General features: G+C 52.9%; 1 protein-coding gene across 1 annotated transcript; it reads left to right on the plus strand.

The window, feature by feature from the left end:
• The first annotated feature begins 9,179 nt into the window (after window positions 1–9,179).
• On the plus strand, window positions 9,180–9,806 carry LOC128976663 (GTP-binding protein Rhes-like). Its single transcript, XM_054393981.1, has one exon. The coding sequence runs from the start codon at window positions 9,180–9,182 to the stop codon at window positions 9,804–9,806; it is 627 nt and encodes a 208-aa protein (XP_054249956.1).
• The last annotated feature ends 14,626 nt before the right edge of the window (window positions 9,807–24,432 follow it).

A 24,432-nucleotide genomic window follows, 5' to 3' on the forward strand; every position in this document is an offset into this window, starting at 1 on the left:
CAGCAAGAGTCATCCTTTGGGGCAGGGCAGAGTCCTGCCGCAGCAGAGTCCAGGCAGGGAGGGGAAGGTGCCATTTCCCAGCTCAGCACCACCACTTTCCTTCCTTTGAAACCAGAACAGCTCAGGGAAGCCAAGAGAGCTCAAGAAGAACCCTAGAAGATTGGGGATCAACACTGAGCTGGGCAGGCAGGAGCTGTGAGGGGTGGTGCCTCTGGGCTGAGCGGGGCTGGCTGCTGCTGATAGCCACCGACAGCAAACAGGGGTTAAAGTGACAGCTCCTGACAGGCTGCGGCTGGGCTGCAGCCCCCGGAGCAGTCTGAGCCCAGACAGTGGCTGCTCCAGCAGTGCTGTCAGGACCTCTTACGGTGATGCTGGTGAGAGGGCAGCTGGGGAGCAGAGACTGTGTGGGGAGCAGGCTGAGGTTTCCTCCTCTGAACCCAAAAGGGGCAGGAGGCAAGGTTTTGGGGGAAGCCAGCTCAAAATCATAGAAGCATAGAATGGTTTGGGTTGGAAGAGACCCCCAAAATCCAACACCTTCTGCAGTCAGCAGGGATATCCTCCACTAGATCAGGTTGCCCAGAGCCTTGTCGAGCCTCACCTTGAGTATCTCCAGAGATGGGTCCCCAACCACCTTCCTGGGCAACCTGTTCCAGTGTTCCACCACCCTCATGGTGCAGAACTTGTTCCTAACACCCAATCTAAATCTGCTCCTCTCCAGTTGGAAACTATTGCCCCTAAAATGCTGAGACTCAGCAGCTGAAGGTTGCAAGCCAAGGAGATCCTGCTGTGCATCACCAGTCCCCCAGCTCAGGACAGGGGACATGCAGCCCATGCTGCCCTGGCACACTCAAAGAGAGCATCAGGTTCTCTTGTAAAAGGAATGAAAAGCTCACTCATTTTTCCCCTCTGCCTTTCTTTCTGATAGGTCCATCCTTTGCACATGCCCTGCAAAGGAAGGAGCATGCACTTGTGTTTTAGAAATTCCTTCTTAGTCCTTGTCCCCATGACAAGCCTGGCAGTGGCCTGGGACAAGCCTGTGTGTTCCTCTGCCTCAGTTGCCCCACCTGGACAACTGCTGTCAGCATCCTGCACCCCTGGGAAATGTTAGGGAAGGAAAAGAGCATTAATTAAACCTGCCTGGATGGTGTGGTCCTGGGCAACCTGCTCTGGCTGACCCTGCTTTAGCAGGGGAGGTTGGACCAGACGATATCCAGAGGTCCCTTCCAACACCACCAGGCTGTGATTCTGTGAGCAGTGTGAGTGTAAACATGGCTACAGCTAAAGCCAGCTCAGATGTGGGATGACACTGAGGTCACTTTTGCCATGATCTAAAGGTTTATTTCACCAGTTAAGTACAAGAGGGTCACTGGGGAAGGGCTAGAGGGAGCACAGCAGGAAAGCCCAAGGAGTCAAAGGCACAGAGTGAGCAAGGAATGTGCCCTCCTGGGCAGTGGCAACAGGGAATGTGCCCTCCCGGGCAGTGGCAACAGGGAATGTGCCCTCCTGGGCAGTAGCAACAGAGAATGTGCCCTCCCGGGCAGCGGCAGCAGCCTCCCGCGGCATCGGCGGCGCTGGGGGATGTTTACAATGTGACATTTTCAGGCACTCTGAAAAAAAACCCCAAGTGGTTGGTTTTCAGGACGAGAGCAGCACGTCCTCCTGCCTTTGCACCAGGGCATGCTGAGGAGTGCTGGGCGCATTAAGACACGGGTCAGGAGAGGCTGGGCTGCCGACGCTGCTCGGGGACAGGAGCTCGGGAGCTGAGGAGAGACGTGACAGTGGCTGCGGAGTCCCCAGCAGCCTCGGTGACAGCCTGGCAGAGAGGAGCTGCTGCCTCCTCACAAGCTCCGGATGGTGAAGGCAGCCAAGGGCTTTGGTCTGGCTCCCTAGCAAGCTGGTGGGGTGCCCATGAAACCACCCCTCTGAGCTCCCATCTCCTGAGTCTGGGGTCTTGAGCATCTCCTGCCAGACTGAGATCCTGCTGCACCTGACCTGGTGCTAGTGCTGTGGAACTGCTGACAACCCCAGCTGCCTTCTGACACTGCCATGAGAAGCCACATCTCCACTCCCAGCTCCCCAAAGCCCTTCACTCACCCCTGGGAGGCTGTGAGGCTTTCATGGAGCTCCAGAGTAGCTCCTCTCCTCACACTGAACTTTCTTGGACAATGACAGGACCCTACACTGTATTTCAGGCATGTTCTTAACTATTTTTGCCATTTTCCTCCTGAAAATAGCTTTCCCTGCATGCTAGGACCATGTATCACTCATCTGGAAGCATATGGCCAGGTAGCCCCCAGCTCACAGCAGCCAGCTCCTGCTCTGGTTGACTGTGACTCTGCTGTCACACTTTCTACTATTTCTTTTCACCCCTCTTTCACATTCAGCCCCACAGGTGTGGCAACATCTGTGTCCCATTTCTGCCACCCCCCTACCTGCTCCCAGATCCTCTCCCTGCACCCCACCTGCGCCTTGAGGCCAGGGGAGCAAGACCAGCCTTGATTTGGGGATTTCATGCCAGCAGCAGTATCAGCCATACTGCTGGGAGCCTCCCACTGCTGCCCACACTGAGTCATGTACAGTGGCCAAGGGTGAATGGAAGGAATGTGCATGGGGATGGTCACAGCATCCTCCCTGTCCACAGCCTACCCACCCATGCAGCCTTGCATGGAGGAGCCTCATCTGGAGGGGGTTCAAGGTTCAGCCCCAAGTGGAGGAGGCTCAGGCCCCATGGAGAAGGTTCAAGGCTCAGCCCCACACGGAGGAGGGTCAAGGTTGAGCCCCACATGGAGGAAGCTCAGCCCCACCTGGGGGAAACCATCTGCTCAGTGTACCTTGTAGTATCCCAGCAGCTAACCAGCTGCCAGCTTTACTGCCCTGAGAGTGGATCAGTGCTGATATGAAGCCATATGCCTGTGTCCAGCATGTGTGGGGCTGGGCTTCCCTCCTTGATGCCACCACAGTGGGCAAAGCTGGGCACAGCCCAGCACAGGGACCCTTCAGCCTGCCATGGGAAGGGGTAGGCTGGAGCCCTGCTCCCACACAGCACCTCAAGGTGGCAGAGACACCTATCTGAGACCCCAGCATCAACCATTTCACCTCCTGATGACCCAGGGGCATTGCTGCAGAGTGTGTCACCCGAGGGGGAACGGTGTCGGTGACCCAGAGAGAGGTGAGCTCTTTGCTCCAGCTAACAATCCTGGCCAGGGCAAGATAAGAGATGCTACAGAAGCTGCTCCAAGCCCGAGAACAGCTGGGCTAAATCCCTTTAGTCCTCAGCAGGACATTTGTTTACAGGCAGACTGGATTTCATTACCTGGGCTGTCTAGTACAGGCTGTTCGTGGGCTCCTGCCCACCCCCCTGCGCTGCTGGTGCTGACTGGGTCCCTCCTGCTCCTCAGCAGGGAGCACAGGGGCTGCACCAGGAAGGGGCTTTGGGACAAGATGGCTTTTCAAACCTGAGGTGACCTCTTTGGTTTGGAAGAGGTTGGTCAGCTGGAGACGGGCTGAGCTGGGGAGCACCTGTACCAGTGTCAGCTTCCCTTTGCCCTCTCCCAGCCTTGTGGCTGGCACCAGGACTCAGCACCCTCCTTGGCACCTGCACAAGTCACACTGGATTCCATGAGCCTGGCTGTGGGCTGGACCAGCCCCATCCTTGGGGAGGTCCCATTGCCTTAACCAGGACATGCCACGAGGATGCTCTCAGTCCCCCCTGCCAAGTGGTCATTGATGCCAGCTGGGATCTCCTGCACTCCCTTGCTCCACCAGCACCAGAGAACTTCAGATCCAACCCCATTCTTCTCCCCTTGCCCCACTGATGCCTGCTCCAGGGATGTAGGCAAACCCCAGCCTTCACCTCTTGCCACCAAATCCTGCCTTCTGCCACCTGGCAACCATCAACCTCTCTGGGGGTCTCCAGGCAGCGGGGCAGGACCTGGGCTTGGTGTGGCCCTCTCCAGGGCCAGTCAGTGCCATGGGCCCCCTGAAAAGGGGCCGAGTGCAGGCTCTCCCTGCTCGGGTGACATGGACCCCGGGGTGACACAATCCCCGGGGTGACACAGACCCCCAGAGTGACACAGACCACCCGGGGTGACATGACCCCCAGAGTGACACAGACCCCAGGGTGACACAGACCCCCGGGGTGACACGACCCCCAGAGTGACACAGACCCCAGGGTGACACAATCCCCGGGGTGACACGACCCCCAGAGTGACACAGACCCCCGGGGTGACACAACCCCCGGGGTGACATGGACCCCAGGGTGACACAGACCCCAGGGTGATATGGACGCCGGGGTGACACAGACCCCAGGGTGATACGGCCCCCGGGATTGCCCCACCGGCAGCAGGGACAGGAAGCGTGGGTGACAGGAGACGTGGGTGACAGGAGACGTGGGTGACAGGAGACGTGGGTGACAGGCTGTTCCAGACAGGTGGCTGGAGCCGCACCTACGGCCGAGCCATCTATGCATCAGGGCTCTGCGATCCCCTGCGCCCCGGGGGGAAGCTGCAGGTTCAGGTTTCTCCTCTCACCTGTCGCTAAATCAAAGGCCATTTGAATTTAATCTCCGGCAGAGGCAGCTTTAACCCTCTCCAGTGCGGCTGAGTGTCCCCATGGCAGGGTCAGGACCTGTCCCACTGACCTCTGATGGCAGCAGCAGACAAGACACTCACTGCCAGCCCCTCCCTCCCCTCTCCCAGTTTTCCCTGGCCTCCCATCCAGGGCTCCTTCCAGCCGGGAGAAGCGATGCTTCAGCCCCATCCGGCTGTTGCCAGAAGTGTTGCCTCATCCAGTGAGGTTGTTGCCCAGCTGCTGCCTGCAGCGATGGGCAGAGCTTGGGACACTGCAGATGGTCTCGTTGGGATTTCTTGTTCCTGACCATCTCCTTCCCACCTTCTCAGCTGGAGCTCCAGCAAGCCCTGCTGAAATGCAGCTGCTCTCATGTACACCATGAATTTAACCATGGGCAGGAACAGGAGGCAGAGGCACATGTGGGTGGTGTGGGTTGGAAGCATCCTGTGGACTCAGGCTGCCTTCCCTGCCTCTGTATCCTGTTGTGGAGTGCTGGGACACCAGGCACCCCATGGCAGGGGTCAGTGAGGTATCAGCTGCCAGCAGCTGGCCCAGGCTCATGGGTATGTGGGCAATAGGCAATGCACAGAGCTCCTGGCAGCCAGGAAAGGACTTCACCCTGCTGTGACCATGGTGCTGAGCTGCTCACTGGGCAGGTTACTGGGGCACCATGTCCAGGACTGGAGCAGTGCCTGGCACTGCCAGCTCCAGTATCATGCTGGAGAACACTGCCCCTGGCTTCCTCGGCAGCCACTGCCCCCTCTGAACCGTGACAGCTGAGCACTGAGCTGCATGAAGACAGCCAGACACAGCACAGCCTGTTCCTGAGGTTTGCAAAGTGTCTTCCTGAAGCACGTCTCAGTGCTGCAGCAGAGCCCTGGCCAGCACCAGAGCTGAGGAGCACTTGGCTGGTGGGGAGGGTTCACAGGCTCCTTTGGGCTGCCCCTTGCACAAACACCTTAAGGCACCAAACTTGCTCATGACACAAAAACTAATGTCTGTAGAAGGTGCTGCAAAACCTGCAGCAGACTATCAAGACCTTTATTTGGGAGGGCACAGCTCACATCCCTCCAGTAGAGCAGCCTTGTCCCTCCTGGGCTGGCTCAGGAAGGGAAGAGGTACCAGTGTCCCACAACACATCCTGGGCTGTAATCTCCTTGTCTCTCCCCTGGTCCCAGCATCTGCTGCAGCTCTCCAGCTCTGCCCCACCAGAACGTGGTGGGAAGCAGTGGTGTAAATGCCATTTTCCAGTGTTCTGCCCCAAACTGGCCTCTCCTGACTGCTGAAGCTGCCCTGCCCATGGGGACTGCCTGCAGGCAGGGGCTGGCTGGTGTATGAAGCCCAGCTCCCTTGCTCTGCCTGTGCCCCAGCTGGGGCCTTGGGGAGCACCCCTCACCTCCTCCAAGGTGTCCCACTTGCAGAGTATTGGCTTCAGGTGAGGATGATCAAAGACCCTCTTGTGACACGTCTCCAAGCACCCCTTGCTCCAGACCTGCCTATGAGTGTGGGGCTTCACCTGCCCCCACCTTGCTCATGCCCCATCCCAGCTCCTGCCCATCACTGCTTGTTCTCCCTTTGTCCTTCCTCCTGTTGCCTGCACTCCTCCCTTCCAGCAGCTCAGGTCTGTTCTCCCTCCCTTCTTCCTTGCCCCACGTCACTGTCTCCCTCCTCAGGGCATCAGGCTCCCCTCTCCCATGGGTGCTTGCTCTGGCTCAGAGCTGGCAGAGGCTATGCCCCCACCACGCCCCAGTTCCCTGGGTGCAGGATCCAACATTCCACCTGAATTACCAAATTCCACAGGGGCCAGATCCTGGATGGTCCTGCAGCCCTGCTGAAGCCAAGAGCCAAGAGAATCATGGAATCATTTTGGTTGGTAAAGGGCTTTAAGATCATCAAATCCAACCACTAAGCCAGCACTGCCAGGTCACCACTAAGCCATGTCCCTCAGCACCACATCTACACGGCTTTGAAACCCCTCCAGGGATGGGGACTCCACCACTGCCCTGGGCAGCCTGTTCCAGGGCTTGACAATGTTTTCAGGAAAGACATTTTTCCTCCTGTCCACCTGAAGCTCCCCCAGTTCAACTTGAGGCTGTTTTCTCTTGTATTATCACTTGTTCCCTGGGAGAAGACACCAACCCCTACCTGGCTCCAACCTCCTTTCAGGGAGTTGTAGAGAGCCAGAAGGTCTCTCCTCAACCTTCTTTTCTCCAGGCTGAACAACCCCAGTTCCCTCAGACACTCCTCACCAGCTCTGTTCTCCAAACCCTTCACCAGCTTCATTGCCCTTCTCTGGACACATTCCAGCACTTCTTGGGAGTGAGGGGCCCCAAAACTGAACCCAGTATTTGAGGTGCAGCCTTGAACTGGTCCCCATAGTCCAATGCATAGCTGATGAGCTGTGAGGCTTTTCTCTAGGACTCAGCCACGAGTGTCCCCATCTCTGAGTGCCCACAAAGAGCCTTTCCCTGGAGGAAACAGAGGCTTTAATTATATATATTAAATTATATAATTTTTTGGCTGTCTGGCCAAGCCCTCCTTGAGGAACACAGTATTGAGGCACATCCTTGTGGGCACAAAGGGCTGCAGTGGAAAACAAGTCACCAACGTTCATCCTCCTCTGGTTTCTTCCCTCCCTCCCAGTACCCCCGCTCTGCTTTCCCTGCTGTCAGTGGACATAAGCTAATGGGAAGGAGATATTCATGCAAAGGGCCTTTGGAAATATTCATTGCTCATCTCTTAACAAGATTACCCCTGAAATCCTCCCTCCATTGCTCTGAGGGGGATTGAAAGCCTCGCAGGCTCTTGGTAACCATAGCAGCAGAGATGTGAAAGCCAAAGGGAGACAACTGATGTGAAAAATCACTGGGGCTGTGCAGACAGGCTTGGAGCTAATGCAGCACCCAGGCAGGAGAGCTTCTGATCTCCAGCACCTTTCTTTGTCTCACTAGAACTGGGATTATGCTATGGAAAGAAACCCAACTGCATTCAAACCATGAGAGCTAGTGAAAAATCCCAGCCAGGCACACGGTTAGGATAAAAAAACTCACTGCAACTTTCGAGCAAGTTCCTTTTGCATTTGCACTTCACACAAAGCAGCCTCTCAAACATCTCCAGCATGGGATTGTGAAGGTGACTTGTGAGGAAACACACCCAGAAGGGACAACTTGCACCTCTATGAGCAAAGCTGCTTCCAGAGGTGATGCCCATCCCTGCAGAGCTGAGGACCAACACACACACACACACCCCCACGCCCCCTCCTCTCTGTCCAATAAATCACTCACCCGTTCCGGGTCACTGTTTTGCTGTAGCTGGATCACGGCCAGCATTCCTACCCACGGCTGCTTGGCATCTGCTCATGGAGATCACCATGCATTGTTCTCTGGGAGATTTCTACTTTCCCCTCAGGTTAAATATCTCATAAAATCAGAGAGTAACTGACAGCTGAACGTGGAGGTTATGGCACGTGGGTTTTGTGTTTTATTTTCCTCCTCGCGGAAGAAATGGGCAGGTTGGCAGCAACCTCGACCACAACCAGGACCCCAGCCCCAGAAAAGTGCAAGAAACAGAATCACAGAATCACACAGAATCACAGAGAGTCAACCAGGTTGAAAGAGACCTCCAAGATCATCAAGTCCAACTGATCACCCAACCCTAACTAATCAACTAGACCATGGCACTGAGTGCCTCATCCAGTCCTTTCTTGAACACCTCCAGCGATGCTGACCCTACCACCTCCCTGGGCAGGCCACTCCAAAGGGCAATCTCTCCATCTGTGAAGAACTTCTTTCTAAGATCAAGCCTAAACTTCCCCCTGCACAGCTTGAGACTGTGTCCTCTTGTTCTGGTGCTGGTTGTCTGGCAGAAGAGACCAACCCCCAACTGTTTACAGCCTCCCTTCAGGTAGCTGTAGACAGCAATAAGGTCTCCCCTGAGTCTCCTCTTCTCCAGGCTAAATAACCCCAGCTCCCTCAGCCTCTCCTCACAGGATTGTGCTGCAGACCCCTCACCAGCTTTGTTGCCCTGCAAGTGACACCAGCCAGCCCTTGCCATGTCCAGCCACGAACCATTTAACGGGTGGGGGATCCCCAGTGATCTCCTGTGCTGCCAGCAAGACCATCCAAGAAGAAGAGGTTAATCTCCAGGGAGGAGACAAGGGCAGGACAGCTCATGGAGCACAAGGGCTGTGCTGCTGCTGGCTGCCTGGAGCTGCAGGCGGCGGTGAGCGGTGCAGGCGCAACGCCTAACGCAGCGCAGTGCTCTGCAGGGCTGCGCTGCCTATCCAGCACTGCACTCTGCGGATTGGTCCAAGCACCCTGCTCTCCTCCCCACCCCGTGCCCTCCCTCCCTCAGCACCCTCAACCCACAGAGATTGGACAGCCTGGTGCCACATGGCAGGGGGAAGCCAGGATAAAAAGATGAGGTGGTCTTGGGAAGCTGCAGCGGCCGCCACGGAACAGCCAGAAGTTTGCAAAGAGGTTGCCACCAACCCTCGGTGGTGGCACTGAGGTGGTGCAGGCACACAGACGAGCAGTGGGACTGCAGCCAGCCAGGGAAGCGGTTGGGGGTGAGCAGCAGCGAGGGAGCATCCTGTGCCAGAGAGCCCAGCCATGTCCCCAGTGGCGAAAGAGAAGAACCACGTAAGGCTGGTCTTCTTGGGTGCAGCCGGCGTGGGCAAGACCGCCCTCATCCGCCGCTTCCTGATGGACACCTTTGAGCCCAAGCACCGGCGCACAGTGGAGGAGCTGCACAGCAAGGAGTATGAGGTGAGCGGGGCCACGGTCAAGGTGGAAATCCTCGACACCAGTGGCAGCTACTCCTTCCCAGCCATGAGGAAGCTCTCGATCCAGAACAGCGACGCCTTCGCCCTGGTCTATGCTGTAGACGACGCAGAGTCCTTCGAGAGCGTCAAGAGCCTGCGGGAGGAGATCCTGGAGGTGAAGGAGGACAAGTTCCCTCCCATCGTGGTGGTTGGCAACAAGGCAGAGAGCGGCGGCGAGCGGCAGGTGCCGGCTGAGGATGCTCTGTTGCTGGTGGAGCTGGACTGGAACAGTCGCTTCGTCGAGGCGTCGGCCAAGGACAATGAGAACGTCCTGGAGGTCTTCAGGGAGCTGCTGCAGCAAGCCAACCTGCCCAGCTGGCTCAGCCCAGCGCTCTGCAAGAGGAGGGAGACGTTGCCCAAGGAGCAGGCGCTGAGGCCTCCCATGAACAAGACCAACAGCTGCTCGGTGTGCTAAGCCAGACACCCTGGGGTGGGGAGGGAGGCGTCAGCACCAGCGGCACCAGCTTGAAATTCAGGTGGGCTGGGTGGGGGGAGGCACTGCCTTGGCCAATACCAACCCTGCCACCTCCCATCCCTTCCCTCCTCTTCCCCACCCAGCCTACCATGACAGGTGAGAGTTGGCGATGACAAGGAGGAGGAACTTGGAAAGGATGCTGGTGGCTGGAAGTGCTTGGGGAGAGTGTGAGCTTCCAGACAGGCAGGAGACATACCTGGGAAACCACTGCTGGGCACCCTGCCTGGTGCCTCCACGCTGTGGGGAGCTTGTGGGCAGCCAGGCAGCTCCTCATGTGCCAGGGAAGGTGGGCAAACCACAGGTCTCTGACTGTGTGCACCAGAAGGCAGAATTGGGCACCTGTCCAGCTGCAGTGCACCCACCAGTGTCACTCTCCCGAGTCTCCTTCAGGTCCTGTGTCACCTTGCCCCAAGCACTTGCACGTCCAACCTCCCAGCATGGCTTCAGTTCCTGCAGCGGTTCCAGAGTCCAGAGTAGTTTTGGGTTTGTACCTGAGTGTAGAGCATGTGGCCGGGCAGTGTATGCAGCTCTTTGGCTCTCCCTTTTCTCCTTTTTGGTTGCTTATTTTTTTTCCTTTTTGGTTTCTTATTTTTTTTTTCTAAAGCATACCCAATAAACACATTGTGGAGCTGGAACACGTCTGGGTTTCTTTCTCCTGTCCTTCTGATCTCAGTGTTCTAAGCCCTGAGCCCTTAACACCTGTGTTTGCTTTCCCCTCTCTCTCCATGCCCCTTCCTTCTCTGGAGTGCCCTGGCTCTGGGGGAGCATCCCCAGGTCCCTGGTAGGGTCAGGACATTTAGGATTAGGATTTTCCTGACCATTTAACCACTGAAGTTTTCACTGAGCATTGAGTAACAAAAAACAAAGCAGATCTTCTCATCTCCAAGAAGCACAACAGCCACCCAAAGACAGCTGAGCACCAAAACCAAACCACAAACACATTAACAGGAGGCACCAGAGCTATGGGAGGGGAGCACAGCAGGGCAGTGTTTGCTGTGCTTTAGCTCACCCTGCACTGATTTACTCTCCCTTGGCACAGCCCAGCCCTGCTGTCAAGAGCATTTCACCTGCTCAGCAGCCACATAAAGACACAAAGACAGACATCAAAGCTTGGTAGAGGATAAGAGTGTCCCACCCTGGTCCAGACTCCAGGGACTCTCTATCTCTGGAGTCACTCCAAACCCACTTGGACAACATCCTGTGCAACCTGCTCTAAGGGAACCTCCTCTAACAGGGGACTGGACTTGATGGTCCCCAGAAGTCCCTTCCAACCCCCACCATTGTGTGACTCTGTGAGTCAAGCACTTTGGGGGTGCCCAGGTTACAGAAGCCCAGCCCCACATCATGGTGTGCCCCAGCCCAGCTGGGCAGGCTGACACAGGATTGCACCCAGTGATCCCAGCCCTTTCCTGACCCCAGTAGAAGGGGAGACGGTGATGGCAGGGGGAGCCCACCCTCCTCACAGGCATCCCTCACTGGGGCACCCTGATGCCATGTCCCTGTGGGTACTGGAGCAAGGACAGTGACTCTGGGCAGGCAAAACCCTCCTCCTGGGGCCCAACGCAGGATGAGGCTGGGTGGGGGGTAGGCAGTGGGGAAGGTAGGGAGGCTGTGGCAGGACCCAGTGCTGCCAGGTGGGTTGGGTGGCCCTCATCACTCTTGGTTCTACATACCTGGTGCCACCATGGTTATGCTCTGTGGAGGCTCCTCGCTCCTTGGGGACACAGGGAGCTGCTCAGGGCAGAGCCCTTCCCTGGGCAAATTACTGCTCCTGTCCAGAGGGAACAAAGCACAAAGGAAGTTCACCTTCAGAGAGGACCCAATGTGGTGGCACCCTGCCTGCAGCAGGGATGGGTGTGATGGGTACAGCCACAGGTGATGCTGCATCATCTGGGTCACTGTGCCATGGCCAGATGGGGATGGGGCCATCCCTGCCAGCACTGCCCACACTAGGCCCTGGCCAGAGATGACCTGGCTGTGGTGAGGCACCTCCCAGTTGGCAGGACCCACTGGTTCCACCTCGATGACTGACCCCTGGCTAATCAGGCAGCCCCAGAGGAGTTCCACACCCTGCAGACATGGGGGTCTGGGTTCAGAGCAGGGGGTTGCTGGACACAGGAGCACCAGGTCTTTCTGGTTCAGTGCAAAGCTCAAAGCAGAAGGAAAACTCTTTGCAGCGTAGTATGAGGAAGCTGGGCTGAGCAGGCCTGCCTACCTCCCAGTCCCCCCCTGCACAGCACTGCTGCTCTGGATCCATGCTGTGGCTGGGGTCTCCCAGTGGCCTCACCAGGCTTACTGAGCCCCCCACCGCAGCTGTGGCTCCCTGTGCCCCACTCGCCCCTTCCCTGGCCAGACTAGTAGCCCCCAGGAGCTTCAGGACCCCCACTCCCAGCCATCCCCAACCCGCAACCTGTGAGGTACAGCAGGCAGTGGTGCAGAGATGCTGACCATGCTGGAGGTGCATAGATGCAGAGACTGAGACAATGGAGCTGCAGAAGATGCAGAAACTGGGATGCTGGAGGTACAGGAGCTGCAGACCAAGATAATGGAGCTGCAAACCACGATGACGGAGGTGGAGAAGCTGCAGAGACCAAGATGATGCTGGAGCTGCGAGAGCTGCAGACCAATATGTTGGAGGTGTAGGAGGTGCATACCAAGACGCTGGAGGTGCGGAAGCTGCAAACCAAACTGCTAAAGGTGCAGAGGCTGCAAGCCAAGACGTTGGAGGTGCAGAAGCTGCAAAGCAACACGTTGGAGCTGCAGGAACCCTCTGGAAGGCCCCACCTCCAGGTGCCCCAGCAATGAGTAGAGCCATTGGAGGAGCAACTCCAGCAGCAAATGCCACCCGCCCAATGCCTGCTGGCCTTATACAGCCCCTTCCGCAGCTCCCGGCGCTGCCAGCGGGAGGGGTCCGGTCCGGCGCCCCAGCCCCGCTGCCCCTCGGCTGCACAGCGCTGCCCTGCCCCGCCCCGGGCGCTCTGCGTTTGGGGCTTGGGTTTGCAACGCTCCTGGGGAATCCTGGATCGCAGAGAGCATCGCGTCGGGGCACGGGGGTTAGGAAGCTTTGGGCATGCTGCGCTGTGGTATGGGAGCTGGGGCTGGGTAGCTTTGGGCATGCTGGGATATCGTATGGGAGCTGGGGCTGGGAAGCTTTGGGAATGCTGGGAAGCTATGGACTTGCTGGGATGTATGGAAATGGGATAGGAAGGTATGGACATGCTGGGATGTGGTATTGAAACTGGTGCTGGGAAGCTATGGACGTGCTGGGATACGGTATGGAAACTGGGAATAGGAAGGTATGGACATGCCGGGATATGGTATGGAAACTGGGAATAGGAAGCCGTGGACATGTTGGGATAGGGTATGGAGCTGGGAATAGGAAGCTATGGACATGCTGGGATACGGTATGGAAGCTGGGAATAGGAAGCCATGGACATGCTGGGATGTGGGGTGGCTGCTGGGGTGAGCAAGCATTTGCCATGCAGGGACTCTTAGCAGGACAAGCTCCTTTTAGATGTCTTCTCTGGCAGGACAAGGGAGAGAGCCAGGAGCCTGTGCCCACCTGCTAGACACCATGGTTGGCTGCAGGAAGGCTGCAGAGCAGCTGCAACAGCAAACTGCAGATAGAGTGGTGAGGGCCCCTGGTGTGTGTCCTACAGGAGTGATCTGTGCTGGACACAGGACTGTGTGTGCCCTACCCTGTACCCTTGGGTGTGTTGGGGCTCCAAGAGTCCTCATGGACAGAGCAGGGCAAGAAAAGCCCCCAAAGTGCTCAGAGAGGTTAGAAACAGGCAGGCCCTATGTCTCACAGGCTGAGATGTGTGTGCAGCCTGTGTTTAGCCCCTGGTTTAGCAGAGCAAAGCAGCTAAGGGCACTCCCAGGGTAGCTGGGTCACAGCAAGGGTGGAAAATCCCTGCCAAGGGCTAGAACTGGCCTGGTGCCTGGCTGTGTCTCTGCACAACCTGATGTGGTGAAGCTAAATATCTGCAGCTCGTTTGCTTTCAACAAGTGGCAGCAGGTGAAATGGTTTTTGTCTCCCAGACACAGCTCCCAGCTCCTCAAGGCAGCTTGTCTGCAGCAGGGGCAGCTGGGGCCAGGGGCTGGCAGGAGAGCTGTGACAGACCAAGTCCTGTACACAGAGGCTAGAGAGAGCTGTCCCTGCAGACAGCCCCCAGGCATATGCCTGATGAGGGAAACAAAATTTGCCCCTCCTTCTGTTTCCCCTCTGGGGAGGAAAGAGCATCTGGGGCAGATTCTTCATGCTGGGGCTTCAAGGGAAAGCCTGGGGAGAGATGGATCCATCCAAACATCCATCCACATCCACCCACAGCTCAGCTCTGCCCTGAAGCCCTCAGTTGTCCCCAGCAGAGCTGTGGGGACAGAGGAGTTAACTGGAACCATGGACACTTGCAGCCTGGGGCACTTCAGCTTCAGGGAACAGCAGAGCTCCAAGCCCTCCAGCACCCCAAGATCCAGCATAGGGAGGGCAGGGTGGCCATGACCATGGCTCGGGGACAGTCAGGGCCTCTCAGGCTCTGAAGGGCTGTCATCCCCATTGCAGCTGGAGGCTGCTTCAGTGCCACAAGGAACAGGACTGGGAGAGAAGCCTCAGTCCCCATGAGCCATGCCGGAGAGCAGGACAGTGCTCTCCCTAGGGTGGCATCCTGGGCTGCAGCAGCATTCACTCTCCCCTCTCTGGGACTGGAGAGCTTTCATCACAGTGCTGCTCTGGGTTCATTAGCTGTGGTGTAAGCCTAGGATGGTTTTTCATAGATGGGCTGTCATGTCCACACATGATGAGGTCTCTGCTGCTGCTTCTCTACACAAGACATTGCAGTGAACTTGAGCAATCCACCTACAGGACCAGGGGCTGCTCTTTCCATTCCCCAAACACCTGAACATCTTTCCATCACATCTCTTCTCTTTCTATTCCCTCTGCCTCCCCCATCCCCCAGCTGGACCATTTGAGTCCAGACTCACCTCCAGAGCAGCTGCCAGCCCTGTCCCTATGCTCACCCATGTCACCCCTGCCCAGGGGGAAGAAGGACTCCATGTGATCCCTCCTGTTCTGTTCCACATCAAGTAGCAGCACATCCCATCAAACCTGGGTGAGATGCTGCTGCTTAATTTGCATACACAATCAGGGGGAACCCAGGTTTTGCCTGCAAGAGCTGCACACCACTGACAGCCACGCCCCAGCGACAGCCACGCCCCAGTGACAGCCACGCCCCAGTGACAGCCACACTGGTCCACGGAGGGGGCATCAGCTGCCACCCCAGGGCTGTGCCTAATTGATGTCAGCTGCTGCAGTTCGCTCAGCTCTTGATGGATGTGAGGCTGTGGCACAAACACTTCAGCCAAGGACACTCCACAAGGAAGCAGAACATTTTTAAAAGGGAAAGTGGTTCTAGCTGGGTGAGGACCTAATTAACTCTGTTTGTCTTTGGGGCTTTGGCTGAGCCAGGCTCAGCAGTGAGGCAAACAAGCCACTGCTAAGTGCTCTGGAAAAAGCAAACCTGCTGCCCCCACACCACATGGACCCCATTAGGGCTGTCCCAGTCCCATAGCATGGCTGGGATCCAGCTGGCCCCACACGGGTGGGCTGTGGAGGCTGTAGGAGCACCCTCAGTGATGCACCCACCCATGAGCTTCAGTGTGATACCTGCACAGGTCAGTCATGGTGTCTGCCTTCCTCCCTCACCTCCAGCTTGCTCCATGCTTGTGACAAAGCCTGTTCTGTCCTGCACAGACCCTGGCAAACACTGCTGCATAGAACCACAGGCTGGTGGGAGTGGGAAGGGACCTCTGGAGCTCATCCTCCCTGCTAAAGCAGGGGCACCCACAGCAAGTTGCCCAGGATCACAGTGCCCAAGTGGGGTTGGAATTTCTCCAGAGAAGACGACTTCACAATCTCTCTGGGCAGCCTGCTCCTGGACTCCAGCACCCTCACAGCAAAGAAATTTCTTCTGTTCATATAGAACCTCCTGGGTTCCAGTTTGTGTCTGTTGCCCCTTGTCCTGTCACTGGACACCACTGACAAGAGTCTGGCCCCAGCCTTTTTGCCCCCCACCCTTTATCTCTTGCTGAACATTGAGCAGATCCCCTCTGGGGCTGCTCTTCTCCAGGTTAAACAGCCTGAGGGCTCTCAGCCTTTCCTCCTCACAGAGATGCTTCAGGTCCCCTCAGCATCTTTGTAGCCTCCACTGTAACCTCCAGTAGTTCACTGTCGCTCTTGATCTGGGAAGCTCAGAACTGGACACAAGACTCCATCTGTGGCCTCAGTAGGGCAGAGCAGAGGGGCAGGACAACCTCCCTTGACCTGTTTGCTCTCTGGCTTTGCACTCTTTCCATGGTGTAACACCGTTCCAGGAAGGCAGAGAGCCTCTCACCAGCACCTAACACAAACTGATCCGAAAAGTCTCTTCCTAGCAAGGGACTTTTTAAATTCTATCGCTCAATTTTGGGAGGAGAACCTCAGCCTCACCTGCTTCTGGACACACATCGAGTCACGGCCGCACAAAGGCAGTAGAAACCCTTTGCAAACAGTCCTGTCCAGGGGTATCGCAGCAGCTCCAACCAAGGCGGGGTCCGGGAGGGGCCGGCTGCCCGGTGCAGGGATGCCGGTGCTGGCGCCGCTCCCCGGGCCGGAGCTGCTCGGAGCGATGTCCTGCTGCCATCTGGTGGACAATCCGGGAATGACAGCCCAGGACATTTTGTACCAGGACCTGGTGCCCAGCAAGCGCCCGGGGACGCGGGGCAGAGCAGCTGGGGCTTGGTTTGGTGTTCTCCAAGTGACTTGAGACTCGCTCGTACCCATGGGTCTGCAGAACGGACCTGTCTGGGTTTTGGGCAGGGTCCAGTTTTTCCTGAGGAGAGGTCTCAGTCTGTGGAACTGGGTATACGAGAGAAAAGTGTCTGTCTGCATGCTGGGAAAGCACAGGGTCTGGAGAACCATCTTGTGAGGAGCCCCTGAGGAAACTAGGGGTGTTTAGTCTTGAGGAGACCTTCTGGAGCGAGGTGGAGTTGGTCTCTTTTCCCAAGGAATCAGTGAGAGGACAAGAGGAAATGGCCTCAAATTGTGCCAGGGGAGGTTTAGTCTGAAATATTTCTTTACTGAAAGAGTGGTCAAGATCTGGTACAGGCTGCCCAGGGCAGCTGCCCACTTGTACCCAGATCACCACCAACCCAGCCTGCAGAACCTCCAGCTCCAAAGCAGATTTCTTTCCCAGCTAGAACAGATTGCAAGGGCTCAGTGATCTGCCTGCTGCAGGACGTGGAGGCTTTGCCAAGAGGATTTACAGTCCTTTGCCTTTGAATTGACAGCTCAGCTGACAGAGAAGCAGCCTGCAGAGCTTTGCGTGGTACAAAGGCTTTTCTGAATCAAAAGTCGCCATTGAGAAGCTAAAAGTGGTCTGTAAACATCTGAGTGTGCACCTTGCTTCATTCTGGTGCTGAGTATCCAGGCAGGAGGATCACAAAAATGATCAGGGGGCTGGAACCCCTCTGCTGTGAGGCCAGGCTGAGAGAGTTGGGCTTGTTCAGCTTGGAGAAGAGAGGCTCCAAAGAGACCTTCTGGTGGCCTTTCAGTACCTAAAGAGGCTGATCAGAAAGTTTGGGTCAGAGTTTTTAGCAGGGTCTGTTGTGACAGGACAAAGGATGATGGTTTGAAATGAAAAGAGGGAGATTCAGACTGGAGAGAAAGGAGAAATTGTTTATGCTGAGGATAACAAGACCCTGGGCCAGGTTTCTCAGAGGTGGGAGATGCCCCATCCCTGGAACCATTCCAGCTCAGGTTGTTAGGGACCTGCTCTAGGTGTAGATGTCCCTGGTGACTGCAGTGGGGGTTGGACAAAATGACCTTTAAAGGTCCTTCCAACACAAACCAGTCAATGGTTGTCTGAAAGATAGCATGGCTCCTGAAGGCTCTTACTTTAATAAACCAGGGCTGCCTGTGGAGGCAAGCAAAGAGGATGGGGTTTGTTCTGCCACAAAGTCATGCCACAGGCAGTGAATGGCAGTACCTTGCCCCAGTGACCCTAAGAAAGGCAGACTGGCTTCTGGTGCTGAAGGAGCTGGGCAGAGTCTGGCTGCTCTGGCCAAGGCAAGGTCACCAGAGTACCTCCAAAACTGCAGGAATGACCACTCTGTGCTCAGTGTCACTTGTGGCAGCTGAGCTTCAGTAAAGCCCCAGGACAAGGTGTTTGTCACAGATGCTGGAGCATCCTGGGGCAATGGTTCTGGAACTGGTTCCAGCCATGCTCCCATCCAGGTTACTGTGCAAGCCATAAATCACAACTGACAGGCAGCAAATGCTTGAAGAGCAGATCAGAGACAGCTCCACCACATGCAGAAACCATGCCAGAAATACAGATATTAGAACAAGAAAATAGGTTGAACAGAGCTCTAGAACCATCTTACTACAGGATGATTTTTACTTTATGAGGCTATAAAGAAAACCTTCTCTAAACCACAGCTATTAGGGAACCTTTCTTTATTTTTATTTTAAATGTTGAGCATTTTCAGCTCTTTCAGAAATTAAAGTCACCTAAAAAAGTCAACTCTCCTTCTCTGTTACCCTCTGTCCTGTCCCCGAGTTCTGCCCTTACTCACCAGCTTGTCCTTTCAACCCACTGCATTCTACCTTGGACTCAGATGTATTGGGGGAAGTGCAGCTCTCCCCACCTTGATTTTTGGGAGCTGCTCAGCCATACAAGCACCACAAGTAATTGGTGCTCTTGGCCTATTAGTTTCTTCCTGCAATCATACTTCTGAAGGTGTGATCAGCCCAGGAAAGAAAGAGCTGAGGGCTGCACATGTTTGCCCTCTCTTAGGTACCTCAGAGATTCTGTGCTTGTGCTGAATCTCCACTGAGCACAAGGGTTGTATTTTTAAGTCAACAACCAAGGCACAGCCTGTAGGCATATCCCATATAGCTCTGCACTTCACCCTGCAGTCCATTACCTGCACGATCATCATCTCCTCTGCCTTGACCAGAAGTTCCCTGCCCTCTGGAGGGAGAGAAGGAAGACAGGGAAGTGCCAAGGAAAGGCAAAAACTGGGGCCTCACTTAAAATTAGATAAAATAATGGAAAAGCTGATTTTTTTTTTTCTGCTCTTCTCAGGTACAGCCAGTAACATGTAATTGCAAGCCATGAATGCTGTGGCCAAAGCAAGATGATCTACTGCAAAAATGGAAAGAGTCTGCTCCTTTCCAACACTGATAGCAACACAGCTCTTTAATCTGCTCAGAGACCTTTTTTTATGTTTGTTTGTTTGTTTTCAGAATAAATTAGGAAGTGAGTAAAGGATCCAGGAGATAACACTACAGAGAAATTAGAGAGGAATCTGCCAGAATTTTGGAATGTTAAGTCTTACTCCCCTGAACAAAATGAACATTTAAAACAATAAACCCATTTCATTAACTCAGGACAAGACTACTGGCAGCTAGCAGATGGAGGGGCAGGAGGTGGGGGATTTCTCACCAGGAGCCTCACAGCTAGCTCAAGGCAAGCCACCTTTACTAATAATGAGATTTTATTGAACGCAAAGCAATCATCTCCCCAGCTCGTTGTGTTTGATAACATTTTAATAACCCTGAAATCATGACTGCACTGGGACCACGTTTTTTCATCAGAGAAAATTTACAAGCGACTCGTTTCCAATGCATCCGACAGTAAAAACCAAACCAAACCAAACCAAAAAAAACCCAAACACCTGGGGCACACGACAGGACAAAAGTGTCAGAGATTCATTTCTAATGAGCCAGTTGTCATTAGAGAAGGAGAAAAAAAGGGGGTGGGGTTTCAAATGGTCAACTCGACTGTCCTTGCACAGGCTTGGATTGGCCATTGGAGGATGGAGTCTGGCAACTTGCAGCAATAGTTAACCTGAGAGATTGGGTGCATCCGCTGGAGGAAGACACCTAGACCCCACTAGAACATGGGCACGTTTAGCAGTCCGTCCTCCCTCAGGAAAGCTACAATGTGGGTGAGTGCTGGAGGTGCCTCTCCCGAATTCCAAGAGCACGCAGCAGGTATTAGTGGAAGAGACCCCTTGGGAAGGAGGTGGGGAGGGGGGGATGTGAGAGGACAGAGGTTGGGCTGCTCCCGTAGGCGTTAAGGTTTCACGGGGACGTTACCAGCTTCGAAGCAGCGTGAGGACCTGGGTGAAACAGTCCAAGAGACCTGCAGGGAGCTCCCATCGTCCTGTGTGGTCCGTGGGCAGGCCTGTGGGCTCCTTCCAGCTCCTGCTAAGGGCAACACTGCACGGCACAGACACTTCCAGACATTTACACAGCTGTCGTTTACCTTGGGGCTTGGCATGGGGAACACCAGGCATCCGAAGAGTTTCACAAGCAGAGTTCGTTTTGAGCTCAAATCTCCGAGTTTCCACAACTCCCCTTCCCTGAAACTGGCTAGGCAGGACTCGAGCAGAGATTGTACATTCAGCAGCAGCACAGTGACACAAGGGAGCACGCCCGGCGCTGGCACGACGCAGGAACTCCGACCGACAAAAGTTAGCAGCAGTTCGTACACAACGTCAGGAGATGATCCTCCTCCAGGGTCACCATGGCAATCTTTGATCTGGTATCACAGGGATGCTCCACACTATAGCTGCCCAGAACCCAAATCCTAAAAGGGTTGGTTTCTTTGATTTTTTTTTTTTTTCCCTAATCAATTCCATTTCCAGACTCTTCCAACTCCAATAATTTAACATATACAGATATCCATATACAGCAAATTTTGTGGTTTTAATTAATTATAGTTAATTAAAATGCTCCTTCACATACACAATCATATATTGAATCATCAAGAACAATAATATATTTCTGGAGCAGAAAAGCAAAACCAATCTGCTCAGCCAGTGCCACCCACAAACTAGACAAGTAACTAAGAAGAAGTTTGACAGTTTCAGAGCACTTAGGAGAGAGAAATTCTCCTGGCTTAGAGAGAGAGAGAGAGAGAAAGAAAGAGAGCAAGGGGAGCCATGCAGGCAAAGTGCTATGGAGGACACAGTAAATGCAACATACAGAACACAAATCGTTCAGAATGGTTCCTTGTAAAGATTCTGGAGCCCTAAGGAGAATCCTCCTCATCAGGAGCTATCTTTACAATTTCAGAGATATCAGATGGCATCACAGCAGAGAAGAGCATGACACTGGAAATCAAAAGAGCTATGCAAACACTGAAGGACTGATCCTGGCCCAGAGCTGTGGTTCCTTTCACATACCAGGGTGGAGAGTAAATTTTAAGTGCATCTGCTTTACAGAAAGCCACCTCTGCCAACCTCATGGAAGACAGAAACTCTTCTTAGCTAAAACAGCCCACTCCATCAGGGACATGATGTCTAGGCAAACAAAACCCAGGCACACAGAGCTGACAGCCCTCCTTGCTAAGGAAAAAACCCCAAATCCAAACCAAACAAAAACCCATGGAAGGAAAAGAGAAGGGAACTCAGCCTCCCGAGAGCTTCATTACAAACAGATGAAGAGGATAAATCCCAGGAGATGGGAGAGGAAGCAGGTCACAGCAAAAATGACCATGGCAGGAGCTGTGCAACTCTGGGGACTAGCAACAAAACCCCCTGGCAGAGCAGGCTTCAGCCTGGCTCTTTCAGCTGTTTAGCTGACACAAGTTACCCCCAAATCTAGATTTGATGGTTTTTAACTGTATCATATCTGCCAAGCTACAACCTGTCAGGAGTTTGGGTTCCCCCCACCCCATGGGTCTGTGTCACCACATGGAACTGATGGACTAAGTCAGTACTGCTGGTGACAGCAAAGCTGGGCCACAGGTGGAGTTGGTCAGGGCTGAGAGCTGCTTGATTAATCTAGTACTTTATACTACAGGTTTTGTCTTCTCAAATGACTCAGTGGAATGAGTTTTACTGCACCATCTCATAACCACTGGAGGCCTGGGGCTAGAGCTGCTGTAAAGCAACTTTCAGTCCAAATCACCTCAGTGAGAAGAGGCCAAGGAACTGGTGTGATGGGGGGGAGGAGTGAGCTGGCTGTAGACTAGGGAATGGAACAAGCTTGGGTCCCTCCACAAACCTTCTGTGATTTGTCTCCTATGCCTGATGTTTGCCATTGGGAATGTCTTCCTTCATTTCAAAGCCTGCAAGGCCAAACACGAAAATACTTCTGGTGCTTCTATTCTATTTTAAGGGCCGTTTGCCCACCTCATAAAATGGAGTGAAACTGGTGCTTCGGAGCTAGAGACATCCAGGGCCAGAAAACGAGAGGCTATGGAGTGACTGACTGGGAGTGCTAGAGGAGCCTTCAGTGCTCAGCGTTACCAAAGCCATGAGTAAATGAGAAACAAACAACTCAACAGAAAAATGACTCCTGCCTTTTTGTGCCACCTGCAAAGCACTCATGGTACAAGCTTATGAAGATGCCATCACCAACAAGCACAAAGGGTGGGACTAGAGGTACAGGAATGATTTGCCTGGCTGTACACTTAATTCTCATTAACGTTGAAAGAGTTAAACTTCTTCCATGTAATAACCTTTAACAGATTTAACAATAGATTTTTTTTTTTTTCTCTTTAGTATCCCCTGCACAAAAGAAAAATACACATTTATTTGAACAGCCAAGAAAAAAAAAAACAACTGCAATTTATTTAAGTTTCAAAGAATCTTCGTACTCTCGAAAGCAACTTTCGGTGCATGTTCCTTTAACAATCACATTCTATGAGGAGAATAAACATGAAAAGCCACAATTAATTCTTTTTTTTTTTTAATCTCAAGAGTTACAGACATCTTTAATCCAAAAGGAAAGGCCAAAAAAAAAAAAAAAAAAAAGAGAGAAAGAAAAAAAAAAGAGGGGAAAAAAAAAAAAAGCCCCAAACCCCCACCCTCACCTCACCCCTTAAACAGAAAATTTCCTTCCCAATTTTAACAGATCAGGAGGTTTTCTACAACTCAATGCTAAAGTTCAGCATAGGATCACAGAAGGTTAGGGGTTGGAAGGGATCTCCAGAGATCTTCAAGTCCAACCCCCACTCCTGCCAGGGCAGGACAATAGAATCTAGCACAGGTAGCACAGGAAGGCACCCAGATGGGTCCTGAAAGTCTCCAGAGGAGGAGACTTCACAACCTCTCTGAGGAGCCTGCTCCAGTGCTCTGTGACCCTTAGAGGAGATTGTAAACACGCACTGACACACACACATTTCACACGAGTGTGTGTGTGGAGGGCTATATAAAATACATATGCAGGAGGTGTGCAATGGCAATGAGATGCAGCTCCTCTGAGGAAAGGTTCTTCAGCTAAATACACTACTGAAAATCGAGGGGGGGAAAAAACAAAACACAAACCAACCCCAAACCAAACCCAAAACAAGTCTTGAACCCAGTTTTTGTGCATAGTTCGTGATCCTCTAGAAAACCAGCTTTTGTTAATTTGCAATCTCGCAGGACCTTTTCAATCTGATAAAACCATTAAAAAGCTAAATCCTTCCCAAACAAAAAAGGAAAAAAAAATGAAAAAAAGAAATAAAATAAACCCAAAATAATAATGTAATGCACAAGTTTCCTGATCCAAGCAGGCAGGGAGCACAACGTTCATATAATTTTCCAAACATACTTGAAGTGTATGTTTAATTCCATTGTCTTTTTCTTCCTTTCAAAACAATCAAAAACATTGAAATTCTTTTTTTTCGTTTTTTTTTTTAACGTAAAGCAATTTTTCTTTTTTTTTTTGTTTCCTTTTTTTTTTTCCTTTTCCTTAATATATAAAGCACTCTTCAAACATCTATTTCTTTTGAGTCCATTATTTGGTAAATATGTAACTGCTACACATTAGATTAGGTATTTTCTTCTTTCTTTCTTACTGTCTTTTTTTTTTTTTTTTTACTTTTTTGTTTTGTTTTTGTTTTGTTTTTTTTAATAATATCTTCAGTGCTAGGAGTTGGGGGTTTTTTTTCTCTTTTTTTTTTTTGTTTTCTTTTTTTTTTCTTTTAAAAATACATGAAATGGTGTGGAGTTGCTCCTCGGGAAACCCGGCTTTCCTGAGACATCTTCCACCATGTGCAAGATAGTGATCACAAAGTTTTTCGCCAACTTTTTTGACGAAGAGGAGGGAGGGGAAAAAAAAAAAAACAAACAAAAAACCAACAACAACAACGACGACGACGACGAGACGACGAAGAAGAAGGGAAAAAAAACCCAATAGTTACACACAGCAATGGCCAAAGAAAAGGATACAACAACACTGTTCAATCCCAGAGCTCTGAAGTAGCATATCTTCATTCTGAAAATAAGTTTTCTTTACGATGGAAGTCTTTTTTTGTTGTGTTTTCTTTTTCTTTTTTTTTTCCTTTTTTTAATTCTTTTTTTTTAAGTTTGAAGGAGAGAAAAAAAGAGAAAAGAAAAAAAAAAAAAAAAGAAAGAAAAGGTCTGTAAACAGGTGGGAGCCAAAACACTCCTGGCTCCTCCAAAAGCAGTCAAAACCTATGTCCAAGTGCTTGTTTTCTGTTCCTGCTTGCAAGGGAACTATCAACTCTTTACAATTATCTATGGCCACAGTTCAACAAGAGTTTGTTTTTATTTTTGTCTTTTTTTTGTC

Source organism: Indicator indicator, chromosome 29 (assembly GCF_027791375.1).
Source record: "Indicator indicator isolate 239-I01 chromosome 29, UM_Iind_1.1, whole genome shotgun sequence".
NCBI classification, from domain to species: domain Eukaryota; kingdom Metazoa; phylum Chordata; class Aves; order Piciformes; family Indicatoridae; genus Indicator; species Indicator indicator.

Bases quoted from the DNA above. Each gene is read 5' to 3' on its own strand.
- LOC128976663 (XM_054393981.1), top strand. From the start codon at position 9,180: ATGTCCCCAGTGGCGAAAGAGAAGAACCACGTAAGGCTGGTCTTCTTG.